The sequence below is a fragment of the Saccostrea echinata genome, unplaced genomic scaffold (assembly GCF_033153115.1).
Source record: "Saccostrea echinata isolate AGI-Se365-2 ecotype Australia unplaced genomic scaffold, CSIRO_AGI_Sech_v1 ptg000002l, whole genome shotgun sequence".
Lineage (NCBI taxonomy): Eukaryota > Metazoa > Mollusca > Bivalvia > Ostreida > Ostreidae > Saccostrea > Saccostrea echinata.
Genome location: NW_026889751.1, coordinates 8412810 through 8428484, shown reverse-complemented (window position 1 = coordinate 8428484; position 15675 = coordinate 8412810). Strand labels below are relative to the sequence as shown.

At 32.2% G+C, this 15675-nt stretch overlaps 1 protein-coding gene across 2 annotated transcripts; it reads right to left on the bottom strand.

Moving 5' to 3' along the window:
• Positions 1 to 1696: 1696 nt before the first annotated feature.
• Positions 1697 to 15657, bottom strand: LOC133171657 (JNK1/MAPK8-associated membrane protein-like). 2 transcript variants are annotated; one of them, XM_061306454.1, is made up of 7 exons: positions 15559 to 15657; positions 11396 to 11463; positions 9347 to 9507; positions 8431 to 8634; positions 7345 to 7514; positions 6228 to 6301; positions 1697 to 2325 (listed from the first exon to the last, which is right to left on the bottom strand). In XM_061306454.1, exons 1-7 carry the CDS (start codon positions 15578 to 15580, stop codon positions 2104 to 2106), a joined length of 921 nt encoding a protein of 306 aa, XP_061162438.1. In that variant the 5' UTR covers positions 15581 to 15657; the 3' UTR covers positions 1697 to 2103. The 2 variants fall into 2 exon arrangements, with proteins under 2 accessions (XP_061162438.1, XP_061162429.1); XM_061306445.1 differs by having other exon boundaries at positions 11396 to 11469; positions 15559 to 15646.
• Between the last annotated feature and the right edge of the window lie 18 nt (positions 15658 to 15675).

The window sequence follows — 15675 nt, the reverse complement described above, 5'->3', positions numbered from 1 at the left end:
GGACGTAAGATGCATCAACTGACAAAGTTTGATGATTCTAAGCCAATTAGTACCTGAAAAAAAATTAAATTAGGTCACAGTGACCTACTTTTCCGTCTAAATACTCCAAGCACCCAAAATTCATCAACCAACAAAGTTTGACAACTCTAAGCAAATTAGTACCCAAAAATATTTAAATATAGCCATTAAATTCCAAAGTAGGTCAGAGTGACCTACTTTTTAGTCGACCTACTCTGAGGACCAAAGTTGCACAAACTGACAAAGTTTGATGATTCTAAGACAAATTGTACCCAAAATATTTAAATATAGCCATAACATTTCAAAAGTAGGTCATGATGATGTACTTTTCAGTTGACGTTTTTTGAGGACCCAAGATGCATCAATTTAAATTACAAAGTTTTATGATCATAGGCCTTAAAATGTCCAAATTATGCCTCTAAAACGCTTTGAAATTGAATGCCTGCAAAGTTCAAAAAGTAGGTCACATTGACCTACTTTTTAATAAATATGTTTTATGGCCTCAAGATGCATCATCTTACAAGATTTAATGATTCTAAACCTCTCAGTATTCGAATTAATGACCTTAGATGTTTTGAAAAAGATTAGCCATAAGATTCAAAAAAGTAGGTCAAGGTGACCTACTTTTTAGTTGACGTACTATGAGGACCCAAGATGCATCAACTGACAAAGTTTGATGATCACAGGCCTTAAATTGTTCAAAATATGCCTTTAAATCATTTTGAAAAAGAAATGGCTGCAAAATTCAAAAAGTAGGTCAATGTGACCTACTTTTGAGTCAACGTGATATGAGGTCCTTAGATGCATCAACTGACAAGATTTGATGATTCTAGTCCTTATAGCAAGCAGAATATCCACATTTTAATAAAATGTAATTTTTGGTCAATTTTGAAGTGACCTTGAGACCACGCCCTTTGCCCAAGGGCAATTCCCCATGCAAATTTTGATCTACAACATATCCTCATCCTTTTGTGTAAGTTTGGTGATAATCTGCCCAGTGGTTCTTGAGAAGAAGATTTTTTAGCAACCAGTACTTTTGGTTTTATTTACCAAATTATCTCCCCTTGTTTAAGGGTTACAACCATAGTTTTAGTATAATGGGAGCCCTTGGGCCAAGGATACCCTGTGACAAATTTGACAATAATTGGCCAAGAGGTTCTTGAGTTATGGCCCATATTCTAAAAAGTTTACGCACACCACACAAATGTATTAGGTCTTTGAGCCTTTGGCTCAGAAGAGCTAAAAATTAACAAACCTCAATTTATATCAAGGGTTAATGTATAAAAATAAATACTTAAAATGTTGTAAATTATTTTTCAATAAATAAAAGAAAATTTTGCAACAAGACATTGATTTGAAAATAGAAATATAAATTTATCTGACCTCAAAACAAAAAGGTTAACCTCTTATATGAACTGTCGGTCTCTGTAAGAATAATTAAGTATTCATGAATACAATTAGCCACAAGATCTATATTTATGATTGTATTTACAGAAAGCAAAAGTAATGCTTGTTCTTCATTGCCTTTATTAGCTTAGGTTGTGTTTAGAAAATCTATATTTCTTTCTTTAGGACAATATACTAGTACCACAATCAGTGATACATGCACTAAATATAGAATAACTAATTAGTTAAAAAATAACCTGCTTTGAGATAAAAATAATGTGATACATGTATATCTGGCATAAATATTTATTGAATAATTTTACATAATACATAGTACAAAGCAATCATAACTGTATTTTGAGATGACCTTTTGTGAGTACAGTGCATTCTGAGTAAAGTCAATGATCACCTTCTTAATCGAACAGACTTATTTCTCACTTATTCATTTTTAAAATCCCCCTTTTTTTAATTTAAAGTATAATTCATATATCTGCCTGCATGCTTATCCCTGTGCATATTCACTTATTGTAAAATAAAAACATTTTTTTAACCAATCCACACACCACTTCTTATCCCAATGGATCATTCATAAAACCAAATGTTCTCCATATCCACACACTGGTGGATCACAATATTTTCTTCCACACAATTCGACATGCTGGCATCTTTATCCAGATATTTATCCTGTCACAGTGACCTTCAATTGACGTCCTCAAGGTGAGATGGGTGAGAGAATTGGATAGTAAAAATAAAAAAGATAGTTGGAAAGGGAACCAGGGCCAAAATTGGGAGGTGGATCTCGAGTTGTGTCAGCTGAGTTAGTGAGATGATGCCAAATGCATGAAGGAACCAATGACCCACCAGAATTGTCAGATTCCGGCCATTCAGGAAAATGTCTTTGGTCACTGAAGAGTATGATGACTAAAAAGAAAAATCAAATGAAATCGAAATAAGAAATTATTAAACATTCAATTTTTATAAATCATGAACTGTTATAAGTCAGATTGGATAAAACTTAAAATTACTAAGCAGTATGACACAGTTTTCAATCAACAGAGAACTATAGCTCTTATGATCAGAGACAAGAGCATGTGTGATAGAAAAGTAAGGTGGCCATTTGAACAATTATTTCAATATGCTACTCCTACAGTTTTAACTTTTGGTCTGATTTCAATAAAACTTGTACGTCAGTAGATTATATTAAGATTCAAAATTCTATATATTGATTTCTTACTTTGACGAACTGAGTTGCTATATACTAAGAATAGAAATTTCTGTGAAATTGAGAAAAGCTCAAAGAAAACTAAGTTATTACATTGTATCTAGAAACTTATTTGCAATATGAATATCTGACCTTGACCTTTTGACATCAAAATCAGTATGGGTCTTATTTGGGCCAAAGGGAGTTGTGATATAAAATTATATTGCAAAAGCTGAATGGCTATTTGAGATATATCATCTGGACACAAAAGTGATACACACAGATGGAATGACCGACAGATGGACATACCCAAATTAATATCCCCCACTTTCAGTGAAAGCGGGGGGCCAACAAACATAAAATATCTACAAGCCCAGTCTGGAGCTTAGACTTTGACCAAAGAGTCATGAATTCCACAATTTTAGTAGAGGATTCTTAAATGCTCGTCATAATCATACTGATGTCTAGGAGTGAAGAAGATATTAATATAGGTAATCAGAGATTACAGAGCTCACCTCAACTAATGTCGTCTTTAAGTAGGGAAAAATCCCACACTAAATTAATATTCTAGTAGTGTGCATCCCTAGATGCAATATTTATGCAATTTTGGCCTGATGTGGTTACTTGGGAATGAACTTAACTGAAAACTTTAAGCTAGTCACTCATTCAGAAAATGTAAGTCAAATCCAGCATCTGAAGCAAGTTTGTGATTGTTCATCCCTTGATGCATCATCCATGCAAATTTGATTCAGATAGGCCTTATAGTTTCTTGGTAATGGACCTGCTCCAAAAACTTTAACCTGGTCACTCATCTGGAAAATGTAGGTCAGATCCAGAATCCAAAGCAATTTCGAAGCAAGCCTGGTAGTATGCATCTTTAGGTGTATCATCCATGCAAGTTTAGTCAATATAGGGCTTACCCTCATGATAGATATGATTTATATTCTTTCATATTACAATATACTTTAATATTATTTATATGTAATCATTCTGAAATAATTGTATATGCCCCCTGAGGGCCCTTGATTGGTGAATAAACATATTCTATATTCTATAGTTACTTAGAAATGAGATCTGCCACAAAAACTTTAACCTGGTCACTCATCTGGAAAATGTATGTCAGATCCAGCATCCAAAGCAAGCCTTAGTGTGCATCCTTAGATGTATCATCCACGCAAGTGTGGACAATATAGTGCTTATAGTTACTTGGAAATGAGACCTGCTCCAAAAACTTAAACCTGCTCCAAAAACTTTAACCTGGTCCTTCTTCATCTGAAAATGCAGCATCTGACACCTTGACTGGTACAATGAAACATACTAGAAGCACTGTCCATGCATCTGTGATTAATATAGAGCATAGAAGTACTTGAAAAAAAAATCTGCTCCAAAAACTTTAACCTAGGATGCCAATGCCAAGCTAGGGCATTACATAAGCCCCCCCCCCCCCCCCAACTTAATTTACTTTTTTTGTTCAAAATCATGAGTTTGAACAATTTTTGCACACTCAAGGCAAAGAGATAAAGTGTCTAGAATCTAGTAGCCAACCAGTATAACCCTAATGAAGATTATGCAACACAATTTTGTATTAATTATATTTTTAAAGTCCTTGAAATCCTAAAGAAAATATGTCTTCATCAACGGCACTGATCATTTTCAAGGAACAAACAAATTCAATATATTAGCAATCTTTAGTACATAGTAAAGGTTCCAGTGGGGTTTCAATGTATTATGTATTTCATGGACATGCCAGTATTTCTTTGGAATATATAGAAAACAATAAGTACTAGTATTTTTTGAGAATTCATTAGTACAAAAAGAAAGAAACCCTGCAATTCTGAAATTTCAGTAATATTAAGATAATGGAATAAAAATTTGCAGCACTGATAAATATGGACATGAAAGGAAAAAACATAAATCTTTGTGTTCAATCATAAATCTTATATAATTCTTTTCTCCAATTACTGCTACTGTCAATGTCATACAGATGATTTCTACGAGCTAGTAACCTTAAACGGCTGATGTCATATTGTTAGCTAAATCACTAATTCATCCATAATGTATCAGCTTACCTCTAAATGTTAGGGTACAACAATTATGCATACATGTAATGGTGACATCATTTAATATCATTAATTTTCTTTCATGTGTGTGTGTGTACATGCATGTGCATCATGTGATAGATAGATAGGTAGATAGATAGATATATATATATATATATATATATATATATATATATATATATATATATATATATATATATATATATATTGATTGCATGTACTTAAGAGAAATCCTGCCCTAAGAGTTTTTGATTTCTGGGAGTATATATTCCCAAATATGTTACTAAAAAAAATTTCTGTGATTTTTTTCTTTCAAAATGCCACTCCTCCTACAGTTTTGTCTGATTTCAATAAAACTTAAGACATTAGAAGACTACACTAACATACATAATTTTGTATATCGGTTTTTGATGTCTTTGAGTCATGTTGTCATGGTTACTAAAATAGAAATTTCTGTGTAATTCTTTTTAAATGCTACTCCTCCCACAGTTTTTGGTCTGATTTAAAAAAAAATTGATACACAAGTAGACTTCACTAAGATAAGTATAATTGTGTGTATTGACTTCTGATTTGACAAATGTTGTTGCAAAAGGCTACTCCTCATACAGTATTAGTCAAATTTCAATAAAACTTGCCCCACACAAAGACTAAACCAAGTTATCATTCTATTTATTGGCATTGCCATAGTTTCAAATCAAATCGCTACTTTCCTCCCCCTTTGTTATACACAAACCAGAAGAACTACTGTAACAGTCTCATTGTGCTTGTCAGGAAATTTTTGAGTTGAATATTTTTGAATATGGATTCCCCAATCCCCTGAGAATTTCAAGAATGAAGTGATAACATATTTTAGATTTTAGCTATCATTCACTGATACATTTTGAGAGCTTTCTGATTCTTAGATATATTTTTTTTACAATATATTTAATTTTTTGTATCAGCTATTAAGGATAGACAAGTTGATTTACTCATTTATTTTATCTTTGATTAAAAAAAAAAGATTGAGTTGAGATCTGAATATCTACAAAATTCTAAGCTTCCTCAAATTTTCAATTGATTATATTATATGTGCAAATCTTCAACAGCATAAAATTATTCACTTTTCAACTGTGTTTTTGCAACTTCAATATCATAGAAATTATTTTTTCCATTAATTTATTGTGTCTTTAATTTATCTGTTGAAAGGAAACAGTCTGAATTGAGACAAATATTAAATAAATTCTTTTTATCATTCCTTTTAAATCTAAGGACCTGTTTGATGGATTTTTGCAATTTGTGCTATCCAGAGTGCATATTTTCACTTCGGGAATAATTATGTTAAAGAGAATAAGTGCAAAATTAATTACTTGCAACTAAATATATAACCCTCTGCATGGAGGAAAACCTATAGTATATGGATATAAATGATCAATAAATACTTCAAAACTTGAGCCAGATCAAGATGTAAATTACTAGAACTCATTAGTGTCCTCATAAACCTGTATAATGTACCTCAGACCAGATGTTGTCAGGCGGCTGACGTCATCCATTTTATACCTGTGATTTTATACTAATGAACTTACCAAATCACATCCAGATAAATGAATGACACCAGTGATCAGAGAGGCTGCTATGACTAGGTAGGAGAATGAATAGTCTGAAAAAACAAGAAATCCTTAATTAACTTTACTGAGATTGCCTATCTACACTCTGTCAGCAGTCTATATAACCTGCCATAAAATTGCACCTGATCCCTTAACAGGGAAAAAAATAATGGCACCAAAAAAAAAAAAAAAAAAAAAAAAAAAAAAAAATCTATGATAAATTATGATTATTCTGATTCAAGGTAAATATTTCTATATGTTTTATTATTATATTTGTGAATATAAAGAGTAGATGGAAGTGTTTAACTACAGTGATTTTATATGACATTCTGTCTACAAAATGAAATTAAGGGGAAATGCTTATCCCTAAAATTCAATAATTTGTATGTGTGGGTGTTTTTTTTTTTTGGTTTTTTGTTTTTTCAAAGGAGAATTCTTCTTGATTGTACATGTACACATTAATATGAGACCCCAGATACAAGTAAAATAATGCTGATGTATTTGGACTATATGAAATTGATTTATTAATGCATTTAATGACATGCAAAGTGTTCAGGTACAGAAAACGAAAATTTCATACTGGTCCAGTGAATGGGGAATTGCCTTCAGCAACTTTCATTTAGAAAGTGTACAAAGCAATTAATGTGAAATCTAGTGATGGAATGAAATTTAATTTACCAGCAATTCTCAAGATAGTATGGTGAATGTAAATTTTGATTAAGTACCGGGGTATGTACTCTAGCGGTTCATTATTCCATGGATATAACAATATCAAATCAAGAGTTTGTAAAAGAATTCAGAGCAGTCGAGCCTTTGAGAGGATTTGTTACACTTTGATTTTGAAAACGAAGGCCATTAAACAATAACAGAATTATTCCTCAAAAAATTATATTACAGAATTCCTCTATTTCTTCCACATTTGCAATAACTTTATTATGACTTTACAGGAAGCTATAGCATGTATGCCACTCTCATTAACACACAAGGCAAGACATACTTCTAATAATAATTATGATTATTAATAATAAATAATGTATTTTAAACATACGAGTCATCATTTTAAACAAAATTAAACAAAAAAAATCACATCACTTACAAAGAAGGCCACTTAGCATGGCTTGTAAGATAATTAAGACTGGGTGAAAGTATAAAGCGGCATAAATGGACTTCGTCCCTTTCTTCTCCGTAAACTTGTACGATATCATCGGACGAGCCAACATCATTAGGAGAAGTGAGAAGGCATAATATATCATAACTATTGTGTATCTGAAAAAGATAAACATTATTACTAACATGTCTATACGTATCAAATTGTGATAGACACACCTTGGGTCTCACGACAACATTTTTTTTTTTACAAGTAATTATGATCATGTCTAGTTGGATTATAGAGCCTATCTCCACAGCTTCATGTGACAAAGCTTTCAGTACTGAAAACTGTTAACATACGTCATTTACTTTGCTGTCCACACAAATGCAGAGTGTGATGAAAAAAAATGTAAACAAGGAATGTTTACAACTGGGATATTTCTCATACGCCTGAATGAATTACGTTTGTTATGATCCAATTCTGACGTGAATACTACTGTAAGCTAGCTAATCCACTGACGTTTTTTTAATCTCGGTGATCAAAACAAACAAGGAATTATCTTATCTGTACTGAGTATGTGCATCAATCTTTTTATCATTAATTCCTGATCAGAAAAAATATTCTTACGTTCAAATTTTTTATCTTTTAACGAATTTTTTTTTTTGTCCCCATGAATTGCAGTCTTATATCAATTGGATATATATACATTATTATAACAATGACTTTATTTGAAGGTCATTGAGTTGACAAGTCTGAATCATCAGATCAAATGACATGCTTTAACAGCATTAACTTACAGCGGTTATACAGTAAAACATGTCTAACATGGATTTTGTTTATATCAAAATCTTGCCTATTATGATCAATAAAAATCTAAGGTTCCCTTTAGAAAATTCTATTGTTAAAAATGTTATTGTTAAAAACGTTATCTAATCCAAAATGTCTAATCCAGCAAATTTCTATGAAACCAGTAGTGTCCAGTGTGTGGACTGTGTACAGTACAACGTTGTAAACTGGGTAACATTTTCTTGTTTACAATACAAATAGTTGTACAGTTAAAATAAATCGCTAAATCTAACAGTATCAACTTACAGTGGGTACACAATTTCCTGTGTACAGTACAGTGTTTTGGTGTAGTTGGGCTGCGGATTGAGCAGCATGGAGTACCAGTCCGAGAGCTTACTAACAGGACAGGACCGGATTGTTAACGATCCATAAGGTTCAACCAGTAACAGGGTCAAAATGGCTGCAATAACACTCTCCAGTAAAGCTGATATGTGGAGTGAGATTAGGGATCTATAGCAAAAAAAAAAAAATTAAATATGCTGAGCACTGGATTATATTCAAGATTTTAGCAGCTAGCCTTGCATGCTCCTAAGCTAAAAATCTACGTCTACTGAACATACTCTTGAATTAATGCTATTATCCCTACACAGTGCTTAGGAAAGCATATTGTACAAGGTTATAGCTCTATATGGCACTGAGAGCTTGAATGCACACCTGTAAATTTTTGACATCTGCTTAAGCCCAACTGCTAAATTTTTTTAAAAATTTTTTGTCATACTTGAAATTCTCTAATAAAAATCTGTTTTGTTACATATGTAGTTCAAAATACACACAGGTAATCATTGATGTAATTTTAATAAATTAAATTGAGATTACAAAGAGGAAAAATAGTGACCTTCTATATACAGTAAAATATGCTTATAGCGAAGTGCCAGGGGTCAATAATTTTGATTCGTTATAAATGTGAATTGTTATATCTGTTCAGTTTTCACAACACCTTTTAAAACTACAGGGAATGAAAATCACTTCGCTGTAAGCATAAACTCGATATAAGGGTGCATGTTTGCTATAACCATGTTTTACTGTACAAAGTGTTCTTAATTGAAGCTTTGACCATGCCGTTAACCATTGAGCACCCTATGTTTTTTTTCTGTTAATTTTGTCACGTTTTTCTTAGATCTGCTTCAATGTCATGTCTGTGTGAAAAACAACCAATACTCACTTTGTTGTCTTCTTTCTATTGGTATGATCAATAAAAAACCAGTGCAGAACTAGAGACAAAAGAGCCATAAAGGCCAGATACATCCAATCATAAAATGTTGGCTCAGAATCACAAGCCAAACATATGCTTTCTTCATTCGGCTGGTAGCCTCTGGGACATGCCTATAGAATAAAATGAGTTTTTTTTTTTATTCATTTCATGGGACAACATTTTTTCTGAAGATATTTTTTTCGTCAATCAAAGAAATTTTAAACATAAATTCCATAAGTGACACACTGTGTTTTATATATGATCAACTACATTTATCTATCCTAAATTGATAATACATGTAGCTTACAGAAGCTGAAATTTAGGATTTCTCTATTATATCTCTCATTAGTTAATTGTAAACTTAATTGTTAATTGTAAAATCATTGTAAACCATAGGGCTGGGATAATATATTGAATAACAATAATATTGATATTGTGTGAGGATGATACATAATTATCAATACATATGTAAAAATAATGATACGAGAAAAAAAAATTCAGCCATTGTTTCTTTAATGTACTAAGCATTTGGGTTTTAAAATATAGATATTTAAATAATAAAGTTTGATATGAAATAATTAACACCACTTTTGTTCAATAATTTAGCTTTACAACAGATATACAGCTTCTTAATTGTGAAAAAATATAATTTGTTAATTTCAATACAAAAAATTTGATTAAAAATATTGTGAAACGTATCAATATCATGATATGTATCAATTTAGAAGAAAGTGTATCATCCTAGCCCTAGTAAACTGTGACCACAATACAGAGCCATACAGTTTCACAAAAAAATGGGTGATTTCTAAAGCAAATTAAAGTAATGTTATTGCTGGATGAAGTTATCTTTAAAGTGACAGTACGGCGCATCTCATCAAAAAACTGACTAGATAAAATTTTCCCACAAGATTTGGAATTTTTTTACAACTCATAAATGTATAAACTTTCAGAAAATTACAACTTTTACAATTAAATAATTTGGATTATTTCATTAAAATTAATAGTTATTTATGGGACGTAAATATATACATCGCAACGTGTTCGGGGTTCCACATTCCATGCTATGCACGCATGCGTAGTTTTCATAAACAAAACAGCATGGTTAGAGAGGGAATCCCGGTAGGCCTACTACTTTGACAAAGTCGACCAAAAAGAAAAAGAAACTGAAAATAGAACTTGAAAAAGCAACTTTCCTGACTAAAATTTAGTTTGGGGATTAATAAAATCGCTGGAAAAGGAAGAAACAGGAACTCGGCGACACTCACGCAGGGCTCTCGAAGGTTCTATTCGACAGGTTTGTTGATACTTGTTATCATTTCTCATTTTTCCGTCGCTTTCAAAGAAAAAAAATAGTGTAAACTCAACATAAAAAATACATCTTTGACTTATAAACATTGTTGCCATTTGAAATGCTAATTTTTTTTAACTGTGCAGAAAAATATTTAGTTTGACATTTGCCGCGATAACGTATGATTAGTTGGTTTTTCCTTTCTCGGACCCCAATACACAAAACGTAAACATTTGTACTTTTAATTCTGTTAAATTCGCCTGAATGCAGACTAAAATCTTTACGATTATTATTTTAGATTATTTTATCAGAGAGTTATGATAATTTGTGTTTTTGAAAATTGCTTTCACCTAATATTCATTATAACTGTAAACTCTACAGTGCAGGCACGTGCCGTTTTAGAATTCACGTGGTACAAATAAACAGATCTAAACTTGCTCCAGTTCGTACGACCCTTGATTTTCCGGCAGATTCTAATTATGTTAATTTTGTTTGAGTAGAGAATATTTCTGTTTCTCAAACTGCTTACATCAACTTTATACCTTATTTCTTAATGACATATTGCGTAAATTTGGATGAAAAAGCACACATTTTGCAGCCGTACTGTCGCTTTAAGTGTTGCTCTCCTTATATGCAGACAATACAAAAGTGATGTCCCACTTCCAAACATTCTGAAAACCAGGACAAATCTAACAATCTAAATTTAGCTGAACTAAATTACTTGCACTTACCCCACATTCACTGTAGTTATTATTGCCTAAGGAAATTCTCCCACAATAAAGTCCTGGACATCTTTCTACTGTAACTAAAAAATATATACAAAATTTAAAAAACAATAACTTAAAACTGTTTTGATAACAAGACCAGAATCAGAATTCTTGAAAAAATTCTGCTACCCCTGCAGGCCTAAATGTATTCAGTAACTCAGGCCTAACTTTAACCAGTACATTGTACTTAATTCATTTTTATATACCCTTTCCCATTTTATGTTAAATAGCCACCTAAATATGAATTTGTTCATGCATTCTGGTCACAAGTCTCAAAACATGATTGTACAAAATGCAGTTGACTATAATGCAATACCTAATGAGCCAGATCTTGGAGTTAATTGAAAATCTTGAAAGAAAACAGATATCTTTCAATTTTATCATATAAACTGTTTCAAAGGAGACAGGCAGGGTGAGAGAAACCAATTTAGGCATTGATGGTTTAGAAATTTAGTCTTGTCTTTAGTGTATATATATGCAGGAAATGAATTCTAATATTTTTGGTACCAAATTGATAGAAACATAACGCTGATATTTTTTAAAAAGAATAAAGGGATTGTCGATGACAATATAAACCCCCCCCCCCCAAAAAAAAAAGGAGAAACATTCCTCATTTACATGATTGTCTACTTGTCAAAAATCTGTATCTACACCATAACGAATCCCTGACTGGAATGGACTCAAATTTAAAGCCCCAAGTTTACATTAACTCTCCTACAAAAAATTACCTATTACTGCTTGTAATTCATTTGTTAGAAACAATAGCTACTGATATGATCATCATCGGAAACCCACGGTCTGTCTTGCTTCTTAGGTAAGAAAAAGTGAAGCTGACTGTTGGTTCTCGATGATAGATTTGATTGACAGGCTAGCTACCTGTGCTACTTGATGTCCTGAGACTGGATGTTTTGAAAACAATTATGCTTGACCACGAGCCAAGTTCTTTCATGCTGCTACTGGGTTGAGGTTTATTTTTATAAATGTTGATAATGAATCATCACCATATTAAAAAGGTGAAGGTTGTTGAGTGAAGAGATATTTAAATCATGTCTGGGCCATGAAACCCTTCTTTAGAATGTTTCAAAAATGATACAATGTGTATTTCCATCCTTTCTTTTTAAGGGGAGGTGTGCATGATTGCCAAAGCAGGTCGAAACCTTCTCCCCCATTTCCCTAAAAATATTCACCTGCACAATAATAATTACTTTCCTATGCCCCTGATGGCCTGAACTTCTACACACTAGATTATATTTGTTATTATTTTTATTCAAGGACATATTGTTAAGGTCATAAATTGATGACTAGGAATATCAAGATATCAATGGAAAAGGCAGTTTGGTATTTTATTTACCAAAAAATAATATTATAAATTCATTTAAATGGACAAGTACAGATTTTTCTTTGGTGCCTATGTTTATTGCATCTTGTTCACCCATCAATGTACTTCATTATAATTTGTTCTCCAATGTTCTTCAAAAGAATCTGAATTTTGGAGGAGGCCCTTGCTCGTGATAACTATACACTTGGTTTGTTTGCTTAATAGTGAAAGTTGTAAATTTCAACAGAATGACATAAAACAAGAGGGACAAGGGCCTTAACAGTCACCTGAATATAATACAACACTGCAAAGGATCCATAGAAGTATCAAATAAAACAAAATAAACTGATAGATGAAGCTATGTTACTCAAAAGCAAGAGAAATAGGATGATAAGGGATCAACAAAATAATTAGTCTAGTACTTTGTAACATATCTTTTTTAAAAGTTCAATTTAATTGCCTGTATCTCCCCCTTTAATCTCACTACCATCATGTAAATGGATTCAAATTGTAGTGCTTAAGCACTGTTAGTTAACTCATTCCTTTTCACACTGGCCTCTCTAGCTCTTTGAAAAACATTAAATGTACAACAACAGTATTTTTGTTTCAGTTTTATTTTTTATAGGTCTACCTAAGCATTAAAAACTTTCTGAATTATATATTATAAAAATTCTTGTATAAATCTCTTATTCAATTGAACTTTCCATTACATTATTTCCAGTGATTAATTATTATAGTGAATGGGAAATAACTTCTCTCAGTAGAGATCCCTGCCCAGCACCAGAACATATGATCGAGGATCCAGCAATTCACAAATCTGGTAGAATTACCCTTGCATATTAAAGCTTTGTACTCTGTTTGCCTTCTAGATGCCCCAGAGCAGAGCAAAAGATTTTAGAAGAAATAATGCATTTTCATTCATATGCCTTCAACACAGCCCTGTCTTGACATCAGAATCCCTAACCTAAGGGCCATGAAATTCACAATTTTGGAAGAAGCACACTTGCTCATCATAACTATGCACTTATTTTATCTGCTGTATGCTCAGGAGCAGTAAAGAAGGTTTTCAAAGAATTAGTGCATTTTCACTATACAATCAATAAGGCCCTACCCTAACACCGGAACCCCTATTCCAGAGGCCTTGAAGTTCACAATTTTACAAGAGGCGTCCTTGCTCTTCATAACTATGCACTTAGTTTGTTTGCTTAATATCCAAAAGCAGAGGAGATTTTCAAAGATATAATGCATTTTCCCTATATATTTAATAGAGCCCAGTTCTTACACCAAAACCCTTGACCCTGCAGTGATTCATTTTGAAAATGGTTATCATGGGTCCAAAGGACCCCTCTTAATGACAACAATGAGTCCCCTGCCAAAATCAATGCGTCCAAATCCAAGGGGACCGTATATTAGATGTTACAGAGGAAATTCTGGTGAAATAAAAAAAAGTGTATTGCACGAAAGTGCAAATGTTTTATTGTAGCTGTGAGTGATTTATACTTTTACTATCAATTGTCCAAGTAAGAGTACATGATTTTGTGTCATAAAAATAATATATTGTCCACTGTGCACTTTGGTTCTATTTTTAGATCGTACATACGATCTCACACATTGTATCAGTCATAAAATGCACAGAAGCAGAAAGAGGTAAAAAAAAAAATTTAAGAAGAAATGACAAATAGTCAGAAATAAAAATGATTAAATTTTATACTTCTTAGCTTGTAAGGAAAAAACGAAAAGAAAAAAAAAACAATGATACAGGTTACAGCTTAAATACTAAGGTACAAATGTATAGTATTTGCTTCAGAAAAATTCCACTGTATAGACATAATCAGTGATAATCGAACTATGCTATCTAACTTTCAAATATTTTCTGACAATTGCTTTTAACTTGAGTTGTGAAATCTGATCAGTTGTTGGCAACCTTGTAGACCTACCTGTTAAAATCGTTCATGCATATCGTTTAGCACGTGGATATGATGCAATCGGTCAAGTTTTGAATCAGATTATACCGAAATAATTTAAAATAGTACATGTCCTTCTATAAATTTATTGCGTCCATTGGGATGCACATTTATTGAAATAATGCGTCCTGGGCAAAATTTGTGCGTAATTTACGCAGGACGCACATCAAAATGAATCACTGACCCTGGGGCTAATAATTTCATAATTTTGGAAGAGGCACCCTTGCTCAACATAACCATGCAATTAGTTTGTCTGCTAAGTACCAAGAAGCACAGGGTTCTCACTATATTTAAAGAATTCACACAAGAATCTGCTTAATATACACAGCAAAATTATTTGGGATGCAATGTTGCTAAAAACTGTGTGTCTGCGGACTCTTGCCTGGAAGCGTCGTTGTTAGCGAGAAAATTCAGGTGTCTTCTAAAATCAGAGATTTTAGATGTCAGGATTTGTCCAGAACATATAGAATCAAAAACTTCCTAAAACTGTCATACAGTTTATCCAATAAAAACCTTTTCTTGTACCTATTTCTATTTTTTTTTAAATAGAGATATGTTATTATAAGATATTTCACAATTATTTCACAATTATTGTATTAGTGTATTGTGCCGCATGCCAAACTCCGATTGTTGTAAACACATTGTGGCAGTTTTTCACACTATTGAATCTTGCAGTTTATCTATCACTTTTTAACAATACATGTATATCTATGAAATTCTTAATCCAGCAAATGTTAAATCACAGGCACCTGAATTTCAGGTGATATGATTAGGAAGTACAGTTGATTACAAACATTATACAATCTAAACAATTTACATATAGCCTTTAGATTATACATGTTTACCTTTTGAAGTCGAATCTGTCATTGTTTACTATTAATTCCTTCTACCAATACCATATGCTACATTTTCTTCCTTTTACCAATTCCATTCGGATTTCCAGTTTCATTTTTCTTTAGAAC